At 28.8% G+C, this 21,432-nt stretch overlaps 2 protein-coding genes across 7 annotated transcripts; both read right to left on the bottom strand.

Annotated features, from left to right (window-relative positions):
* Positions 1–2,532: 2,532 nt before the first annotated feature.
* LOC113858764 (protein N-lysine methyltransferase METTL21A) lies at positions 2,533–6,647 on the bottom strand. Of its 4 annotated transcripts, none has more exons than XM_027491513.1 (10): positions 6,464–6,547; positions 6,121–6,220; positions 5,320–5,386; positions 4,706–4,771; positions 4,073–4,166; positions 3,813–3,923; positions 3,544–3,644; positions 3,367–3,441; positions 3,176–3,268; positions 2,533–3,056 (listed from the first exon to the last, which is right to left on the bottom strand). In XM_027491513.1, exons 2-10 carry the CDS (start codon positions 6,132–6,134, stop codon positions 2,757–2,759), a joined length of 921 nt encoding a protein of 306 aa, XP_027347314.1. In that variant the 5' UTR covers positions 6,135–6,220; positions 6,464–6,547; the 3' UTR covers positions 2,533–2,756. The 4 variants fall into 4 exon arrangements, with proteins under 4 accessions (XP_027347314.1, XP_027347313.1, XP_027347315.1 ...); XM_027491512.1 differs by having other exon boundaries at positions 2,719–3,056; positions 6,506–6,647; XM_027491514.1 differs by having other exon boundaries at positions 2,719–3,056; positions 6,495–6,568.
* A 1,868-nt stretch (positions 6,648–8,515) lies between these two features.
* Positions 8,516–19,048, bottom strand: LOC113857778 (serine carboxypeptidase-like). Of its 3 annotated transcripts, none has more exons than XM_027489968.1 (9): positions 12,171–12,511; positions 10,453–10,621; positions 10,198–10,317; positions 9,971–10,114; positions 9,724–9,874; positions 9,530–9,618; positions 9,170–9,428; positions 8,931–9,064; positions 8,516–8,651 (listed from the first exon to the last, which is right to left on the bottom strand). In XM_027489968.1, the coding sequence occupies exons 1-9, from the start codon at positions 12,509–12,511 to the stop codon at positions 8,538–8,540; spliced, it is 1,521 nt and encodes a 506-aa protein (XP_027345769.1). In that variant the 3' UTR covers positions 8,516–8,537. The 3 variants fall into 3 exon arrangements, with proteins under 3 accessions (XP_027345769.1, XP_027345768.1, XP_027345767.1); XM_027489967.1 differs by lacking the exons at positions 8,931–9,064; positions 9,170–9,428; positions 9,530–9,618; ... (3 more) ...; positions 10,453–10,621; positions 12,171–12,511 and adding exons at positions 15,963–16,096; positions 16,199–16,457; positions 16,539–16,627; ... (3 more) ...; positions 17,681–17,849; positions 18,658–19,048 and having other exon boundaries at positions 8,535–8,651; XM_027489966.1 differs by lacking the exons at positions 8,516–8,651; positions 8,931–9,064; positions 9,170–9,428; ... (4 more) ...; positions 10,453–10,621; positions 12,171–12,511 and adding exons at positions 15,466–15,872; positions 15,963–16,096; positions 16,199–16,457; ... (4 more) ...; positions 17,681–17,849; positions 18,658–19,048.
* Between the last annotated feature and the right edge of the window lie 2,384 nt (positions 19,049–21,432).

Below are 21,432 nucleotides of genomic sequence, written 5' to 3'. Positions count from 1 at the left end.
GAATTAGGCAAGGTTTTAGTTCACCAAGTTTGGTTGGTATATATGATTATGATATGATTTGACAAGAGAATATTATCTTTCTATATATCTTCTATATATGTAGTGTCTGGAAGTCTCTTCCCTGCCTGCGCTCAGATACACGAACTTATAGTCAAAATTGCCGACACAAATGAAAATTGCGTTCATGTCTGAAGCAAGGGAGAATCAAAAGATGGTCGTATTCGTATATAACACTAAGTAGAGATGCGTGTATATTATAATGACGGAAAGTTCTAATATTAATCCTTTTTTTTCAAAATATACACACCTTTGTTTGAATAGTCTCCATGAAAAACAAGCTGCAATAAAAATAACATTAACCAATACAACACTTTCAAAATAACTGTAGCATCTATCTACGTCGTTAATTACACAGCTTAGCCATGGTTTTATATTGAGCACTTTGATGATTAATTATAATCACATGGTCCTAAATTAAAAACTTGTGCTATATAGAGCCTATAGAGTTAGAGGTTCATAATTTACCACTAATATATGTATAATTTTTGTCCCAATAATTAATATTTACAAGGTTTGAAATATTCAGTGGGGGTGGCTGAAGGCTCAGACTGAGCCGCACGTGCATGCACGCTCCGATAACAGTAACCAAGAATCTTCAATGAGTCACTTCAAGCAGATAACAAATTGAAAACTGCTAGGCTTTAATTTCCAGCTCCATCACATTGACCCTTGTTTTGTTTCACTTGCTAGGTACGTAATTTGTGACAGATTAAACAATGAAACTATATTTACTAGTGGATTAGAAATTTCCATTAGTTTGATGAGGTTGGTGAAGATTGGTTCGCTACTTTGAAATATTTGGAACTAGGTAGCGAATTGAGGGGTATAAAAATGACAAGGCCTCGCTAACAAACACACACAGGAGTCAAAGCAAAGGGTAATGATTTGGTTCTGTTGACACAATTGACAGCAATTTCATGGTCCTTTGCCTTGATTCATAAGTTACCGCTTATATATGTTGTCTGCTCTCTCACGTTAATCTTTGTGACATGACCCTCCCTTCATGAAATTCACTGCAATTCATGATATTTTATGTCAGAAGAACCAATAATGGCCAAAGTCTGACTCTTTATTCTTTTTACAATTTATTGAGTTTAACAAAATGATATTTCAAAGATAATTATTTGAGTGTGTTTTGAGTAATATTTCTGTTTTAAAAGTTATTAAAATTATTTTATTTTAGATTTTGGAACATTATTTTGTTTTTTATTTTAATTTTAAATTAATTCAAATTCACTATACATGCCAGGCTTTGGGTTTTGTAAATTATAACGCCCAATTGAATGGATTAACGCACATGAAGTTTAGTTTTAGAAACAGTAATTATTGTTTTATTTTTTTGGGTGCTGCAGAGAGAAAAACAAGAATAATAGCTCCTAGCAAACTAAAAGTAGCAGAAGATGGCGCAAAACCAAAGTTGGGAAGGCCAATACTTTCCTGTTTGTGTATCACATGAGTATGTTTAGTTTAAAGTTGAATAAAATTAATTTAAATTATTAATGAGCTTAATCAGACAGTAGTCAAAGCAAAATTGCATTTGAGGTTTCCACCAACAGCACTATTTTGTATAGATCCAAAAATTGATTCACTCCTGTTAAAATTAACTGATTAAGTTATATCTCAATTTTTTTTATTTTATAATAAAAAAATCAAGTTCAGTTTGGATAAATATATTAATAGATATCTAGAAGAGGAAAAAAAAAACTTCTTTTATTATTAAAATTAATTTATGCATTTTACCTTTTTAAAAGCTCACTCGTTTAAATTATCTAAAAGTTAATGTACATAATATAATATTAAGAGAGATTTAATTTATTTTAATTTTTTGTTTTATTATAATTAAGTATTTTTAAAGCTCACTCTTTTTTTTTTTCTTTTTCTTGACAACATTCTCATGTGAACCCATAGAGAGTGTAGGGTACGGGCTTTGTTGAGCCCCTTTTAAAGGAGCTGGGGCTATTACAAACCCCTGACCCAAATAGGAAGCCATACTCTACATATTACTTTAATAGCTGATTACAACAAAAAAGGAAACAACTGATTTAAATCCTTTTTTTGTTATCTTTAAAAAAGTGAATTATTAAAAATTAATCTCTGTAAAATGTTTATTTTTTTTACTCGCTAGTTTGACAAATATAATATGATTTCAGTTCTAGATATTTAAGTTTTATTTATATTAATTTCTTAAATATTTTACAAATTATGTGTTTTTAATTATTAACAATGGACAATTTAAACATAAAATATTTTTCATTTTATTTATTACCCTCTTATTTATATTTTTCAATTTTTTTTCATTTTATTCATTACCCTCTTATTTATATTTTTTTTCTATTTCTTTCTCTATTTTATTTTTTGTCCAAAAATATAGCCATTAAGGTCACTACCTGGTCATTTGCACACATACATTAATGGCAAGATTGGAGTCCATCTAGTCATAACAAAAAGTGGATGTAAAGGTGAAAGTGTATGCTTGGAAACATCTTTTGTTTTTTTAAAAAAGGGAAAGAGGAGGGGTGGTGTGGGGGGGGGGGGGGGGGGGGGAGTGGTCTAGTTTCAAAATCTCAAAGCTAACCAAAACAAATAATTTATGAGTACTGATACACTAATACTTGAAGCCTATGCATATGAATATGACCGTTATGATATACTATATTTACTATGGCAATAAATGTCCCATAGAATCGGACTAACCCTCAAAATCCGGATATTTTTACATCTCGCAAAATCCTTGCTGCAATTGAGCCATATCTTCTGGCTTCCCATTCACTAAGCTTTGCATTTTGAGGGGTTTTCTTACTTTGATCCTCAACATTTTCCTCAACGAGACCAGACCCTTCTACCATAACATTTTCCTCATTGTTTTTATCCTCCACACCAGTTTCAACATCAACCTTTTCAACACTTGTCTGACCTGAGCTCTCTGTGCACTCTGCTGAATTTTTGAATCCCATAATGAAGAGTTGAATACTTGGATGTTGAAATGTTTCATCCATCTGCACAAAGGGAAGTTCTCCAAATTCACCTATTTGTTAACATAACTGAAAATAATATTGCTAATCCAAGACATGCATGTAGTGATAGTCATGATCATGCATAAGAATATATAGCATACCTTGGATTTTGGGACAGTCTTAATATCAAAGTTTCTTTTCCACATTTCAAGCATCTTCTCATGGACACAAGTGGAACGGATCTCGTAGCCCAACTTCATGTGTTATTCAAAATAAAATAAAAATTACGTGATTCTCCAACTTTACTATAAGAAATAAGAGCATAAATTAATAGAAAAGTTGGGTAACACACCATAATTGTAGTCCTAGGTCCAGATAAAGCAAGTACTGTCTGCAACAGAGGCTCCAATAGATGCTCTACATAAACCTTCAAAGAAATACAGTAAAATGACATTTAAATGACAATTTATCAACAAGTTAATTGATATTTGCTCTGCATTGTTTGCAGAGAGGCCTGTTCAACACTTACAACATCAGTGCCAATAATGTAGTCAAATGGAGGACCAACAGCCTTAATGTGACTCTCATCTCCCCACTGAAGCTCAGAAACCTGGATTGAACCAAATGACTCTAAAAACAATTGATTTCCAAGTTAGATATCACTATCATTCAGATCCACAGACAGAATCACCAACATACAATAACCAAATTAAAAATTATACTTGATAGATTGAATTTCAAATAAATAAATATCACATCCATATGGCAATAAGGATGATTCAAAGTTCAAAATCAAACCAGGATTCTTTTGCATGATCCTCGAAATATTACGCTCAACGTTTCTCTGTAACAATGGCAAAACCTCCTTTTGGTCTGTCACTACAACATCACACCCCAGCAAAGCCATGCCTGCAAATCAAGTGCATATCAGACTAGGTATCACCCCCTACCAAAGTACTGAAAGTAGGGCAAAGCAAGACCAATTTCAACCATTGGTCGCATATAGAAAAATGGAATTGATTCAGTAAACAATTTTTAATGATAGTTTGAAAACTTACCAACACCAGAAACCCCACAGCCAGCCCCTAGTTCAATTACACGTTTTCCTTTCAGTTTGGCTGGGGAAAACCTTCCCTTTCTGCAATTCCGTTCCTGAAACAATATAAGATGCATCCTAAGGAATTAAGATAATGGGAATTTAGAAATATTACCAAGTAATGGAAACTAAATGCAATATCTAAAATATTTCATGACCCAGTTCATCCTCAAAGGATCTGTTCTCAAACTTAAGATCATATCCCCAATGAAGAGAGAGAACATGACTTCTTTTTATTCAAATTATGTAAGTTTTCTCTTCCCAGTTCCCATTACTTTCTGGAAGCAAAGTTCTATGACCATGAAGGTGATTTATATGCATTCCATATAAACTTAATTCATCCACAGTTTCAAGAATAAGTTCAAGTCCAAAGCTTATCTGCCAGGATATCTAATTTTTCAACCCTATCTCTTTGATTCATGTAAGCCCCAAAATTACAAGGCATGCATCATATATGCTATAATAATTTAGAATCTAAAGAACAAATCAGTTAAATTCAGCAGTTAAGTAAAGATACAGTTAAGGTCTAACCAAAATTTTCATTCATAAAAAAAATAACAGGACATTCCAGAGCATGTGAGGACACACAACTTACCAGAAACTTGACAAACACAAGTGATGCATCCCATACTGTAGTCCCTAAGTGCTTGGAATTGGGATCCTATTGAAAATAAGATGGAAATGTCAGATTTTCTAGAAACATATATAAGAAAGAAAAAATGGCATTCGTAAAAAATATCAGTGTCAATCTTTAATAAAATAATAGTTAAGCCAATGCCTAGAAGCCAAAGCAATAAGAGAAGAGTCAGCCAACATATGATTTGTAGGCATATGCCATATTGGTCAGTCATGATTTCAAAGGACATTCATTTCTAGTGCATATTGCCATGGCATTTCGTTACATCTAACCTGTTCTTCTTTCTTTCCAAATATTTTGGGAATACTTACTGATAAAACAGAAAGTTAAAGTCTCTTATGCACATTGAAAGGCCTTAGTGCATTAGTGAACTATCATTATCCAACTCAAATTATCCCCTCACTGTGATGCATATCATTCAACACTTAACAGAAAATGTACCTAGAATTTTCTAAAAGGAAGTAGGTTTTGGATGCAATAATCTAACATGACTAAAGTTCAATTGGCCTATCCCAGAAAAGAATGCTCTCCTCAAAGCACCCTCCAAACACATTTTAAAGATGGTACAATACCTGGGAAAACTGCAGCTCATGGCCCAAAACCTCCAACGGCATCTCAAATGTGGTTGGGGAATTTAACCTGTTAAAACAATCATGAGTATCATGAAATAAGTATTTGTAATTCATAACAAATCATAGTTAAGAAGAACCATTCAATAGTCTTAACTCTTAACAGTTATAGGTTCTGCATGTTCAACTGCAGTAAATGAACAATGTAAAGCTAGACCTCACCATATAAGTTTTTCCCAAATATGAAAAAAAGAGGTCTTAATTGAGCTGAGAAGGTTGAATCCAATTATCAACTAAATAACATGATGGAGAGTGATAAAGGCAGGGCATAACAATCAAATTCCACCACATGGCAATTTTGCAACCCGTCATAACAAGAGAAAGTCAAAGCTGCACATCTCATTTTAATGAAAGCTAAACAATAGATACAACCAAGTAAAGGAGAAAACATCAAGTCTATATCCAGAGAAAAAAACAACTAAGCTAATCTTTCAATCAATAAATCCTAGGACACACCTCTTAAAGCCTTAAATAAAAAAAGATATCCACAGTTCCATTGCAATTTTTAGTCTTGTGTGACAAGTTGAAGAAAAGCAAACGGTTTATAAAATCATAACTAATGATCAATTACAACACCCCATATAGTATTGGCAATACCAACAAAATAATTTGCTAATGCGCAAATAACAATCTAATGTTAATGTCAAAGTTCAAATAAACTATATCATAATTTGGGTGCAAAGATACAATTTTTTTTTCCAAGAGAAAGAAAGAAAAGAACAGATATTAAAAAGGAATGCATACCTGTCAGGTTCCATAAGATCACAGCCTGCTATGAAAAATCCTTAATACGAAAGACGAATCTAGAAGACCTACTTCCCACCAAAGATCATGCGCTAAATCACTGGAAAATAAAAGAAAAATAAAAAACTTAATTAACTGTGCAGAAAATCGAGCACAGTTAGAAAGGGGCAACAACAACATTCACGCTTATCCTAACCAAAACCCTAGCGTTATCAAATCATTCTTAAAAGTTGAATTCCATTATTTTCAGTCGATTTAGCCAATTTAAAATATTTATCACATTATTTTAGAAATAAAAAATTAAAAAAGATACAAAATTTAAAAACAAGGTGGCAGAGTGAACCATGAAACAGGAAGGGTTGAACTCGGATTACAGGAGCCATACGATTTGCAGTTCTAGTGGCAGCAGACAGCAGCACCCAGGTGAAGTACGACTTCAACTTCGGATCAGCCAAGGTTCGATGAGTGTGTGCGTTTATACTTAAAAGTTCAAATTCATGCGTATATTTTATTCTGCTCCATATTCTTATCCTTTTTTATGCATTACAAAATAAAAGAAACATTGATGAAATCAATGTTAATTTTTTTAGATTTAATTATTATTGTTCAATGATAATAAAGTATAATAGAATTAAAAATGTTAGCCACTTACAACTTCATATTTTAAAATCTAACAGAAACAGGGTGACACTAACACCTCTTTCATTTATGACGTATTTAATTTGGGTAAATTTTTTTTCTTTTTTTGTTTTTTCGAGAATCAATTTGACAATGACCTTATATGTGTGGGACCTAAATATCCTATTTTGCAAATAAAATGTTTAAGGTGGAATTTAAGGAGTGAAGTATGGTCTTATGGGTGCATTACATATTCCCTCATCCCTCCATTGTTTGGGTTTGTGTTTGGAACCTAAATGCAAGGAAGCAAAAGAAGAGAGTATTTTGAAATAATAGGTGGAGAGTGAGAATTAAAAATTGGACAATAGACTGTCTTTGAAGAAGATATGAAGGCAAAAATGATTTGATTCCACTACTGTTCGTATTTAGAAACCTTTGATGCCCTGTTATTCCTCTTTATTGCATGCTTTTGTTTTGAAGTAATTATAAATCACAATTTTATGGTTGTTCTGTTTTTTGTGTGTTGATGTAAGCTCAACGGAGGACTATTATTATTTTGCACATACATAAGGGGGAACTTTGTTAAAGAGCTTAACATAAAGTATGAAAAAGAAAATATAGTCGTAAGTTCTAGTATGGTATTTGCTGGATGTCAAATGAATAAAGGTTTTGGATCAATAAGTTGGTTAGTCATAAATTAGCTACGTAAGTACTTAACAAAATAAGAAAATTATTTAAATAAATGAGGTTCATATAATTTTATGAATGGATGACAATAATTGAATGATTTATAATCACTCATATTTTATCATGTGTTAATTTTTTTATAAATTGTAAAAATTATATATATGACATGATATAATTGGTCGATATTATATAGTCTCACATTATACATAATTATTTTGTGAATGACTAATGAGAAATAAGAAAAATAATAGTGCAAATATTGCATTTAATTATTGAGTACAAGAGAGAAAAACAAAAATGATGCATAGGATGGTTATAGTCTACGAAAGTAGTTGATAATTACATGGGTTAATGTTTAAGATACGGGCAGACCAAATTTTGATGAAGTAAAATGGTTACAATTATTGTAAGTGTTTATTTGGTCTTGAAGGGTAAAACAAAATAAAAAACCTGTGTAGATCTAAAAAAGAGTTGAGAAAAAGATGCAATCAATTTATATTCTCCCTCACCGGCCCAAACCTGTACCATACTTGATGCGTATATTCCCTTTCCCCAACCCAACCCAACCCAACCCAAACCGAAGCTTCCACTCCTCCACCTGTATCTTAAAAGAATAAATAGTATTTCTTGAAAGTCAAGTGTTTATAGTATAGTATAGATATCTTGAGACTATAAATTTATCACATCGATCGACGAATATGAGCTCCATATTTGATATTTCTTAATTGTATATGACTTCACTTTTGGTAGAATCATGACTTATCCACGGCCCCAGTACATTTAAACGGCTTGTTTTGTTTTAATTTTCGACCAGAAGTTACTGCTAATTTCAATGTCACAAGGATTGAATTCCCCATCAATCACTTAGGCCATCTTGAATATGTTTGATTGTTTATTCGAGGATTGATATGTTACTACATATTAAGTTAATCCAAAAATGGTGCACATTGCTCAATTCGTTTAACATGAGAACAAAGAGCAGGAATTTGATCAAGGTGCAGAAAAAATATAAACTCCACCCTCCAAACATTATAAATGAAGTCATGTACACCAAAAGTTATGGTCACTATATATGTCAAGAAGATGTCGATTTTGGTTTTGAGGTGAGTGTATCAATTATGAGGAACATTATCTGCTTCCCCCAGTTTTCCTTCCATCCAGCTTTTTAACATCTGAAGTGCAGCTTTTGGTTGATCCATTGGGACCATGTGCCCAGCACCATGTACCTATTGTATCACATAAAATTAACAAAGTTAAGATAAGTGAAATTTACAATGTGTCACTCTCACTCTAGATACTACCCCGAACATGGAAATATTTTGGTCATCCTAGAGTACATACTTCTTTCCTTTATGTATAAATAAATACCTACTTATGTATAGTTAGTTTTCCCATTGTTTAATTTTTTTAAAATTATAAATAAAGAAGTTACTAAATAAGGAAATGTAACCACAAAGGAGTAGGTACTACAAGGAGTACCAAAAATATAATCCCAAAACACAAACCTTGAGAAAAGAAAGGGGTCCATGGCTATTCAAAGATCCTGCTTCTACACCATCAACCACAAATTTCACTGGAGGAGATGCCCCAAAAGCCTTTTTGCCTGACCACTCCATGTCATGAACCCACCTTGAATTCCCTACCAAATGAGAAGAAGCACATCAAGAATGAAATGTGTCATATACACAACCTTTTTCAACACAGAAGAAGCAATTTGGTTTCAAATGAAAATAATTAGGCTCACCAAGCCAATTGCATATTAGATCTTCTTCTCCTGCATACATAAGAAACTTGATTCCATCCTCAAGAAGATCAGGAATACCCACTTCCAGGTTTCTCATCCAGTCTTGGAGCATAGCATGAAAAACTGTTTTACTGCATGAAACAAAATTCTCTTTCCCCACACCTAAAGCACTCCTCACTTTCTTCATATTTAAAAATTTCTCCGCGTTTGAGAAGTCATAGCACAATTCTCCCTCACATTTCTTTCTGATGTCATAGTACTGCAATTTGCATATCAAAACTTGTATGTAAGTAAACTGAATTGAACAAATTACTTGAACATGGAGTAGGAAAAAAAGTACTATTCTTTCATGATACTTACATTAATGTCCTCAGCAATGGTCACGATATTATTGAATATTTCTTGACAAGTATGTAATGCAGTCATGCAACTTTCTCCACCTTTAGTATCTAGCAAATCAAACAAATATAACATCACAAACTGAAACAATATCATTTGCAACTAGTGCAATAAATTAGTAAAAAATTAAAAATGGATCTGGGAAAAGAACTCACTGCAAGTTTGTACTGTTTTCTTGCAGTCTGGAATCAAACTGGTGATATAATCGTATTCTGTCTTTGAAATTAATTTATTGTCTAAAGCAAAATCTGGGTATGCTGGGTATTGAATTCCAGGATTTGTTAACCCATTACCAATTGCAATGCCCTGTTGTTATACATGTGATCAAATGAATCGACACAAAACATAATTAACCTTTCACAATTATAATATAAATTATATAAGAAATAGTGTAAGCAAGACCTTGAGGTTAATATGAATTCCGCTCTTTTCTTTGTTTCTTTTGTTAACCAGTGATGCAAGAGCTGGAATATAGTGTCCAGCGTATGATTCTCCAGTAATATAAAAGTCATTCTTAACAAACTCGGGATGTGCCTTGAAAAATTCCTGCCAATTATAGTAAAACTTAGTTGATTATATTTATATACACATAAAGATTGGGTGCTACGAAAGATGAGGTTTTATATTACCTGCAAGAAGTCATATAAATCATTGCTAACACCCACTTCATCATGACGAATGTCAGCATCATCAGAAGAGTAACTAAAACCTGTCCCGGTAGGTTGGTCAATAAACAAAATATTTGATGCCTAAAAATGAGAAAATAACATGTTAATACCAATAAGAAAACAATTTTTGTGTAACAAAAAGATTTTCTAATTTAACCAATGTCTTTGATGTGACTGTGTGCCTTATGTAAAGAGACATTGGGAATAGATTGTTACCTTGTCCCAGCCATAATCATTCCAGACAAGGGACAAGTTTTTGGTGATATGAAAAGGGCCATTCTCGTAAAACAAGGCTATTTCACTGCTGCACCCTGGTCCTCCAGTTAACCATGTCACCATTGGATCATCCTTGCTATTCCGTGATTCAAAGAAAAAATAGAACATCCTACGTGTCACAGAAAAAAAAATTGACGATTCAAATCAGTAATGCATATTAGCGTCTAATTAAAAGCATAAATTTTAAATTGATTAATTAAGTAAATAAAAGTGCTGCACTTGAATTGATTAACTAATAATTTATTTTTAAAAATGAATATAAAAAATTATTTTTTGTTATAATATTTTAAAATTTTTTATTATTTAAATTTTTTAATAACTTAATAAAAATAATAATAAACCAAAAATTAACCCTTCTTCCGCGATCCCCCTCCCTAAATATTTCTCTCTATTGTTTTCCTTTTCCACTGTTTATATAGCATCCAAATATAGTGTAAGATTTGTACTTATCACAGTCGAATAATAATACTGAAAAAGTGAAAACAGCTACTAACAGAAAGGAATAAAACAGCACAACCATCGTTGACGTTAATCATTATGAAGAGAAGAAAAAGAGTTCTTGTTTCAAAACACATTAACTCATCACATGATATTTTAATTAGAATAATAGCTATTACTCATAAATAGAAGGGAAGTTTTTTTTTTTTTTTTAAATCAGGAAAGGAGTGTGAAATGCATAAAGATAACAGCGATTTAGATTTAAAATTAAGGGGGAGAGAGAGAGAATAAGTCGAATACTGTGGGTAATGCATTTTAATATATATATGTCATAAATGAATAATTCATATATTAAATAAATAAATTTATTTATTTTTATAACTGGCCTTTTTGTAACGTATGTAGTACATGATAAGAAATAAAATTTATAATATTTAATATTATTAATATATTAAATTAAGTAATATCGTGTGATTAAAATCATAAAATAGTATTAAATATATATTTTTATGATGATTTAAAGCATGTAATAAATTATGGACTCAGTACAAAAATTATATATAGATTTTAATAAAAACTTATCATACATAATCATATAATTAACAAGTAAGTATCTCATTAGTGTAAATTTTATAATAAAATCTTTCTTGTACCGGTTATTTAGTCAAGTTAGGTTTAGATAATTTACTATCTTTCTCTTATATTTATTCAGCTTCTTTTCCCTCATACCTTTTTTTGCCTGGATCCCATAGGCATTTGGACTGTGACTATTTTGTAATATTATAATAAATGATCAACGAAAGTTAGTGTGAGTGGCAAACGGCTCAATATTACTTAAGTAAGGTTTTGGATTTTCACTCACCACATCCAAATTCACGATTTGAGTCAAATTTAGATTAAATTGGGTGAAAAATTAAAATAAAAAATTAATAAATAAGAATATTAAAAAATTTAACAATTAATGAGTTTAAAAAATATTTTTATTTTTTATAATTAAATAAAAATAAATAAATATTAAATAAATGTGAAAATTCATAATTATAAGAATATATATATATATATATATATAACACGTGAATTTTTGTTAATTTTATCTTTTAAATTTGAATTTATGCATTAAAAAATTTTTATTAAAATTTTTAAAATACTATAATTAATTAGTTATTTAATCTGAATAATTTAAAAAGGTTAAAGTTAACAACTTTTTTATTTTTATTTACCTTGCAGCTTTGGAGTGAGGAAGCGAATAGTAACCTGCATGGTGAGCAAGGTCGTTAACAGAAGGTCCAGAATGACCAAGAAACGAAAACTTCTTCTCCACAATCTTTCCAGGGACAAAAGCGGCAACGTCACCACCCTTCCTTATGTTAACTGGCTCTTTGGGGAATAGGTTAAGGCTTTTTATGAGTTTTTCCGCATGTGACCGAGGTGGAGACGTTGTTGCAGACAAAGGACGGTGATGGGTGGAACGAGAAGTTGCTGTATTAGAGGGAGAAAGTGACACGAAGAAGAGTAACACAAGACACAGAAAGAGTTTAGAGAGGGTTGGTGATGATGCCATTGTTGTTTGATTTCGTGAAAAATGCTTACATTTTTTTAGTGAATTTATAGCACTCGCAATGCAAAGCCGTAAACTATGGGAGAGTCCTCATTTCAATTAAAGAGTACTTTGATTTCATTTTATTAACTGAAGACTATATTCAATTGTTTTTTTCCTATCATTAAATATTTTGTTGACTTCTCTTTTGTGTTTTTGTTGGTGCCTGGGCATGCCAGATTAATTGTCAGTGGCTGTTATATTTGCTGTTTAATTTTTGCCAATAAATGTCAAAATATTGGTAGTAAATTTTATCTCCAAGTTTAATATATATTACTACCCATCTCTTGCCATGTTGCATTCCAAAGCATTCAATGTTTTAATGATAATACTGTTTTTTTATTCGTTTGATAATTTTTTATTAGTAATAAACTATGACATTAATGTATACTAAGATTAAAACTTTTTAGTATATATCCTTTAATTTGTAATATTATTTTGTGAAAAACCATGATTAATCCACTAACTTATTATTTTATAAAATCTGAATCATAATTTTTTTCCAATGGTGATTATATTATATTATAAAATAATTATAAAAAATCTTCAATACAATGATATTGTCACCAAATTAGACAAATAAATATATATTTATGATTAAATTTTAATAGGTTAGGATTATGATAATTTTTCTGTTTTTTGTCCAATAATTTTTAAGTTGAATAATGGAGGACATACTTTGATTATGTCTAGGTTAAGAGATTTTAATATTTTTATGAAATTGAAAAAAATGTAAGCTTTTAAAAATTCTAAGAATAATAAATGATATCTTTCTTACAATGAATACTATTTTTGGTTTTTTTTTATTTAAAAAAAGTCAATGACCATGCAGTATTTCAAAGTCTAAATAGGTCTTAAACTAATGTTTCTCGCATTTTGTGTTTACCGCGCCAATCCTTCAATTTATACTATCCGAAACCTTAGTTACTGTAATAAATAATTATTAATTTATTTTATTTTAATTATAATAAATAAAAATATGTTTTCAGATGTATAGATTATTTAATTCTTTTTAGACAGTGGTTAAAGAATCAATCAATAATAATAGTTTTTCTAATTTCTTTTATCAATCATTTAAGATTACTTTATACAGATTAAAATAATTAATTAATATTATAATTTATATAAAAATTATAATCTGATTTTCAATTTTGCCCTTCATTTTTCAATTAACTAATTTTTTATATTTATTAATCTTATTCATTAGCTATCAATATTAAAAATAAATTATTTTGTAATAATCAATGTGAAAGTAATTTATAAAGAGATTTATTTTTTTATCTATATCAAATGTGTCTTCTATGTAGTTAGATTTATTATAGCTTAAACTCAAAATTATAGATTAAGTCTGAACTATATTATATATCAGTTGACATATCTATTAAATGATTTAAGAAGATATGTACTATTTAATTTAATTAATTTTTAGAATTTACAGTAATTAATAATTTATATTATGATAAATGTGTAAAATAATTAAAAAATTTGTAAAGGAAAGAATATAATAAAAAAATACTAATTTTTGTTTTTGAACTTATAATTAAAATGGCATAAAAATACTACCGATCAAATATAGAGAGAGAAAGATTTATATTAACAAAATATTTATGTCCAAAATATTTATATATCGTTTATATAGATTAATATGTTTATTTATTTAATATATAAGATACTAATTTATTTAATACTATAATATATAATTATTTTGTATTAATTTTATAATTAATATTAATAATAATATGCATTAGCTGTGTGTAAAATAGGAAATGGTTTGACATTTTATGAATGAAGAATTATATTTATAATATATATATATATATATATATATATATAACATTTTTCTTAATTATTTATTTATTCATTAAAAAGTTCCTAGCTAGAATTTTTAATCAATATTCGTGTAGATTTATCATTTAGCATTAAATACAGTAAGATACTTTCTGATCAACATTAAAATAATCATCTATTAATTAAACATATTTATGTTTTCCCAAAAAACGAATGTTTTCAGGTGATTAAATGTGTATTTTAATATATACTATTTTTTCCTCATAAAATAATGTGTTATGAATTAAATCAATCTTTTTCTTAATATATCTAGTAATAAATTTTAAAGTTTTGTTTATATTTATATTACCTCTGCATGAGTAAAATACTTTCTAGTATATGGTAATCTAAAAAATTTAGACTAATAATGTATATATCAAAATAATTTTTAATTAATATAATTTTATTTTTTATATAATATGCAGAACATTAGAATTAATTTATTAATCAAATCATAAGAATTGGGAGTAGTGATAAGTGAATTATCATGTGCTAAAAAATGGATAAAGTTTCAGGTCAAAGATAACTAACTGGAGAAAATAAAACTGTAAAATTGATTAATTCGAATAGTTTGAATCGGTTGATTACAGGTTGCGTTTAACAGTGGTCTGATATAATTTAATTCACCTCTGTAATAAAATAAAATAAAAATCTAATTCGGTTTAAATTACTAATTTAATAGATTAGATCCTTAGTTGATTTACTAAATTAAAAAAAAAAAGTATTAAAAGACCTTAGAAAATTATAATAAAATAATACAACTATAAACATTATTTATTTATTTTAAAATCATATATTAACCCATTTCGCCACAAGTTGACCAATTTTAATGGTGAGTTGAGTAAGACAAGTAAAACAAAACACTTACATAGCTTACAATTAATTTTGTTTTATAACCTGCTTCCTAAAACCTCACAATGAATTAGGATTGCTTACAAGTTAAAACTCACTTTTACATATCTAGGAATATGGATGTAAATGGATTTAGTTATTAATAAAATACTTAAAACTTGATTTGTTAAATACTTTAAATTTATTTACTTAATTAGCTAAATAAATAAGGTAAAAAAATAAATAAAATTAGACTGAGTCAAAGCTACTGCTAATTTACAATGTCATAGGAATGAATCCACCACCAATCATTTGGTATAATGCTGAATATGTTTAATTATTTATTCTAGGATTGATATTCTAATACATTAAGTTAATCCGAATATGGTGCACATTGCTCAATTCGTTTAACTAGAGCACAAAGATCAAGAATTTGAGAAAGGTTAAAAAATATATAAAATCCACCATCGAAACATTATACATGAAATCATGCACAAAAAATTGTGATCATTATCCATCTGAGTATTTTGGTTCTGGTTTTGAGGTGAGCGTATCAATTATGAGGAACAATATCTTCTTTCCCCAGTTTCCCTTCCATCCAGCTTTTTAACATCTGAAGTGCAGCTTTTGGTTGATCCATTGGGACCATGTGCCCGGCACCATATACCTATTGTATCACAAAAATTTAACAAAGTTAACATAAGTGAAATGTACAATGTGTCACTCTCACTTTCAAGATACAACCATAAACACAAACCTTGAGGAAAGAAAGCGGTCCATAGCTATTCAAAGCGCCTGCTTCAGCTCCATCAACCACAAATTTCACTGTAGGAGATGCCCCAAAAGCCTTTTGGCCTGACCATTCCATAGCTTGAACCCACCTTGAATTCCCTACCAAATGAGAAGAAGCACATCAAGATTGCAATATGACATACATAACCTTTTTCAGCACACAAGAAGCAATTTGGTTTCAAATGAAATAATTAGGCTCACCAAGCCAATTGCATATGAGATCTTCTTCTCCTGCATATACAAGCAATTTGATTCCATCCTCAAGAAGATCAGGAATACCCACTTCCAAGTTTCTCATCCAATCTTCCCCCATAGCATCATAAACTGTTCTACTGCATGAAACATATTTCACATCCCCCACACCTAAAGCACTCTTCACTTCCTCCTCATTTAGAAACTTCTCCACGTTTGAGAAATCATAGCACAAACTTCCCACACATTTCTTTCTGATGTCGTAGTACTGTAATTTTCATATCAACAAATTGGTTAAGTAAATTGAACTGTACCATTTTCTCAAAACATTTCTTTCATGATTACTTACGTTAATGCCTTCAGCAATGGTCAAGATATCATTAAATATTTCTTCACAAATATTTAATGCAGTTGCGCAACTTTGTCCACTTTGAGTGTCTGAGAAATCAAACACAAATAATTATTAACATCAAAAGTGGAAGAACTTAATTAAATTTTCAAGTAGCTCATGAGTAAAAAGAGATTGTGAGAGTGAAAAAGGGAAAGACTCAAAAGGTTGTACCACAAGTTTTTGAGGCTTGCTCACAGTCCGGGATCAACTTGGAGATTTTATCATAATCATCCTTGGTAATTAATTTATTGTCTAATGCATAGTCTGGGTATGCCTTGTACTGAATCCCAGGATTTGTTAATCCATTACCAATAGCAAAGCCCTGTTGATACATACGTGGTCAAATGAAATCAATAAAAGCAAGAGAAAACTTACATAATTATATTACCTTCGACAGATTCAGACTATTTTAGCCTGTACTCGAAGATACACAATAAAAAATTAATGTATAATAAAATTTTATTAAAAATAATAAGATATTATAAAATTTAACATATTAATAACACTATGTTACTGATTTTAATATTTTAAAAAAATTAAAATATGCCTTTAACCAGAAAACTGAATATAAATTATATAAGAAATAGTATAAGACCTTGAGGTTTATATGAATTCCTTGGTTTTCTTTGTTTCCTTTGCTAACCCGTGATGCAAGAGCTGGAATATAGTGTCCAGCGTATGATTCTCCAGTAATATAAAAGTCATTCTTAACGAACTCAGGATGTGCCTTGAAAAACTCCTGTAATATTATAGTAGAATTCATTACATTTAATTCATTCATACACAAGAAAACTAGGTCATGTGAAAAAAGAGGTTTTATATTACCTGCAAGAAATCATATAAATCATTGCTAACACCCTCTTCATCATGACGAATGTCAGCATCATCAGAAGAATAACTAAAACCTGTCCCGGTAGGTTGGTCAACAAACAAAATACTTGATGCCTACAAAATGAGAAAACAACTTGTTAACACCAATAAGAAAACAATTTTGGTGTAACGACCAAATTCTATTGGTTAAAAGTTGCCTTTGGTATGACAATGTGCATTATGGTTGAGCACACTCTTTCTATAGAAGAGAGATTGAAGTAGATTGTTACCTGATCCCAGCCATAGTCATTCCAAACAAGAGACAAATTATTGGTGATATGAAAAGGGCCATTCTCATAAAACAAAGCTAATTCACTGCCACACCCTGGTCCACCAGTCAACCATATGACCACTGGATCGTCCTTATTGTTCCGTGATTCAAAGAAAAAGTAGAACATCCTGCAAGTCAAGAAAAATTATATATGTGCCAATTTTCAAATCACTGTCACATGTTAGTGAGTGATTAAAAGAAATAAATAAATAAAATTAATTAATTAAAATAAAAACGCTGCACTCGAATTAATTAACCAGTTTTAAACAATAATGGTTGCGATATGATATATAAACAAATTAATAATTGTTTAAAAGTCATACACAAATATATATAACTTTATAAAATTATATTAACTGTGATATAATAATATTACGCGTTTGACGCATCATGACAATAAGGACTTCGCTTGTAGGACAACTTTATGATTCTTTAAGATCTGTACACACTTTGAAAACATCACGATAGAATAAAAAAGCGCAAAAAACATGGTAAGTAAACGTAAAAGGTAATTAAGTGGTGCAACCATAGTTGACCTTCATTATTAGGAAGAAAATTAGTTTTTTGTGCATTTGTTTAAGTTAGTATAGTAACTAACCTTATTTGAAATGAATTAATGAGACTTATCTGTATATTAAAATTCTCAAATAATTATTTTTTTTATTGCAAAGTAATTTAATTGATCACATGACATGACAGTTAAATTATAATAATAACTAATAAATAAAATTCATGAATTATTCATTTACAGTGTTAACCAAAGTATCCTTCATATTGTCACTATTTACAATTTTCACATCTCTATGAATCTCATAGTTCTTTTGTCATTCACGATTTCTCTTTACTGCAGATCATATACAAACTAAACAACCCTTTTAAATCACAGAAAATATGTTTACATCAAAAGGACATATTTACATAAATATATTTACTCACCTTGCAGCGTTGGAATGAGGAAGCGAATAGTAACCTGCGTGGTGGCCAAGGTCGTCAACAGAAGGCCCAGAATCACCAAGAAACGAAAATTTTGTCTCCACAATCTTTCCAGGGCTAAAGGCAGCAACATCACCCTTCCTTATGTTAACTGGGTCTTTAGGGAATAGGTTAAGGCCCTTTATGAGCCTTTCTGCGCGTGATTGGTGTGGTGAAGTTGTTGTGGACAAGAGATGGTGATGGGTCAAACGAGAAGTTGCATAAGAGGGTGAAAGTAACACGAAGAAGAATAACACAAGAGACAGAGAGAGTTTGGAGAGGATTGGTGATGATGCCATGTTGTTTGATATTTCGGAAAACGTGTGCCAATCAGTGGATATTTATAGCACTCGCAATGCAAAGCCGTAGAGTATGGGAGGGTTCATTAACCGTCTCCAATTTTCTGCTTTGTATTTCGTAATGTTCTTTTACTAGTAATTATGGTCTACTTTCATTGTATTTTTTTTCATTGATTGAATTTTTTAATGTAATAGATACAATGAATAAATTTATGTGCAATAAATGTTTATTTAAATTTAGATAATATTTTTTAATTTAATATATTAATATTATTAAATATTATAATTTGTTTATTTATCATGTATCTTTCAACATAAGTTAAAAAATCGCATGTTAAATTGTTTTCTTACTTCTTTTTTCGAACTCAGAATACTTTCTTTTCATTTTTTAAATGTAAACTACTTTCAAATTTTTTGTTCTTATTGTTAATTCTTATTTGGACTTCAATGGGTCTTTCTTGACGCATGGTAGTGAATGATGCCGTGATACACTCGACCACTTGTTTGGCTTTCATATTGATTTTTAATTTTTTGTAATAAATGGGAAAAAAATTAATTATTTTTTCTCCGGTTTGGATTAGGACTCATCATACACTCCAAAGCATCTAACATTTTTAAAATACTATTTTTATTTTTTTCAAATTTAATAATATTTTTTAATGAATAATGACAAATTAATGATTAATCTGTTAATTTTTTCCTTTATAATATCCGAATAATACCTTTTTTCTTAACGGTGATAATTTTTATTTCAATTTCCTTAACATGTGTTTAAAAATACATAAACAAAGTTATATGTATAATATTTTTTATTAAAAATTACAAGATATCTTAAAATTTAATATACTAACAACCTTCTTAAAATTTCTATAAAATTATATTGTCTCTAAATTAAATAATAAGTGTACACATGGTTAAATTTTAATAGATTAAGATTACAATAGCCTTTGAATTAAATAAAAGAAGATATGATTTGATTTTTTTTTGGTAAAAAAATTTAGGAACTACTTTACTACATTGAACGTGGAACGTGTCATATGCAAAATTTTATTTATTTTAGATATTTTAAATATATATAAACTCAATTTAAGATTTATCCAAAAATTATTAAGTTTATATGTCAAGGGAATTCAATAATTTTTCATTAATTGAAAAAATATACCTTTTAAAGATTCCAAAACAAATATCTTGCTTATAATAAATATGCGTTAGTCTTTTCTTAATACACATATACTAATATGATAATCCATAGTGGATATAGCTTATATATTATAACATAAAATACAAATTTTAAAGTAATTAAAATTCAAATCCAAACAAAGAAAATAGAATCTCAATGTAAAAGGAAATTAGAAAAAAGGTAAAACTTTTAAAATTATAAAAGTGATAAATAATGGTATAACCATTTTTTTGGTAGCAGTGGTATAGCCATTTACTACAAAGGAAAAAGATAAAATTATTTTTCTATTTTAAGTATTTGTATAAGAATCACTAAAATTATTTTTTGATTTTTATCATTTTTATATAAATATTTAAAAATGTAAATGTATTTTTCAATTCAGTAATATATTCATTCATGCCGCGTCTGATATATATATAAAATTAAATATGTGTTTTGTATAATTGTGAATCCCCACACGCACATGTATACAAAGAAAAGTATTTAAAAATAATAGAACACATTTAATTGAAATAAAATAATACTAAAAACTTAAATTAAAAAATTAAAAATAATTTAAAAGCATAAGAAATTGAGATTTTAATGAAAAGGAAAGTTTTATTTAAAGAGAAAAGCTTTAGAGCAATTAAAATTGAGATTTGTAGGAAAGTTTGAAACATTTAATAATTTGTTTTTTTTAATATATAAATACTCAATAATGATAAAGTTACACGTTATAAGAAAAAAAATTAAAATTATTTTTTTTCCAACTTCAGAAGAAAAGTCAAAATTACAATATAGAAGTTTATTTATATGAAATAAAATATTTATTATATAAAAATTTAATATTCTCTTAAATATTTAATCAATATTCATATATTTTTATTTAATTAAATATAATAAGATATTTTCTAATTACCATTGAAACAATCTTCTATTAATTAAACATATTTTTCATTTTTTTTCAAAAACTAATGTATCGACTACCTATATTTATATTTTAAGTATTATTCTGTATTAACTATAAAATAATATTATATAAATTAATTCACATATTTTTTTAATATTTTTATTTATAATTTTTTATGTTATATATAATTTTATTTTTATTTTTATTTTTTTTTATTTTAGCTCACTTTTATGAAAAGGTTTAAAAGATACGATATTTGTATTATATATTTAGACTATAAAAGCATATATAATAAGATAGTTATAAATTTGAAAATTCTTAAAAATGCATTCAAAGACTTTTAAATAAGAATAAGTTTATATTAGAATTTC

This window comes from Abrus precatorius, unplaced genomic scaffold, assembly GCF_003935025.1.
Source record: "Abrus precatorius isolate BTA unplaced genomic scaffold, Abrus_2018 Scaffold2, whole genome shotgun sequence".
Taxonomy (NCBI): Eukaryota; Viridiplantae; Streptophyta; class Magnoliopsida; order Fabales; family Fabaceae; genus Abrus; species Abrus precatorius.
Note: the sequence above shows the minus strand (reverse complement) of the source record. Positions and strands in the feature narration are given on the sequence as shown.

Excerpts from the sequence above, each read along its gene's own strand:
- LOC113858764 (XM_027491512.1), bottom strand. Across the intron at positions 4,772-5,319 it reads ATGAGCTGCAGTTTTCCCAG|GATCCCAATTCCAAGCACTT; the intron begins GTATTGTACCAT and ends TATTTTCAATAG. Across the intron at positions 4,167-4,705 it reads TTGTGTTTGTCAAGTTTCTG|GAACGGAATTGCAGAAAGGG; the intron begins GTAAGTTGTGTG and ends ATATTGTTTCAG.
- LOC113857778 (XM_027489968.1), bottom strand. The coding sequence starts at position 12,511 with ATGGCATCATCACCAACCCTCTCTAAACTCTTTCTGTGTCTTGTGTTA. Across the intron at positions 9,875-9,970 it reads GAATTCATATTAACCTCAAG|GGCATTGCAATTGGTAATGG; the intron begins GTCTTGCTTACA and ends GTATAACAACAG. Across the intron at positions 8,652-8,930 it reads GACCCCTTTCTTTTCTCAAG|GTACATGGTGCTGGGCACAT; the intron begins GTTTGTGTTTTG and ends GTGATACAATAG.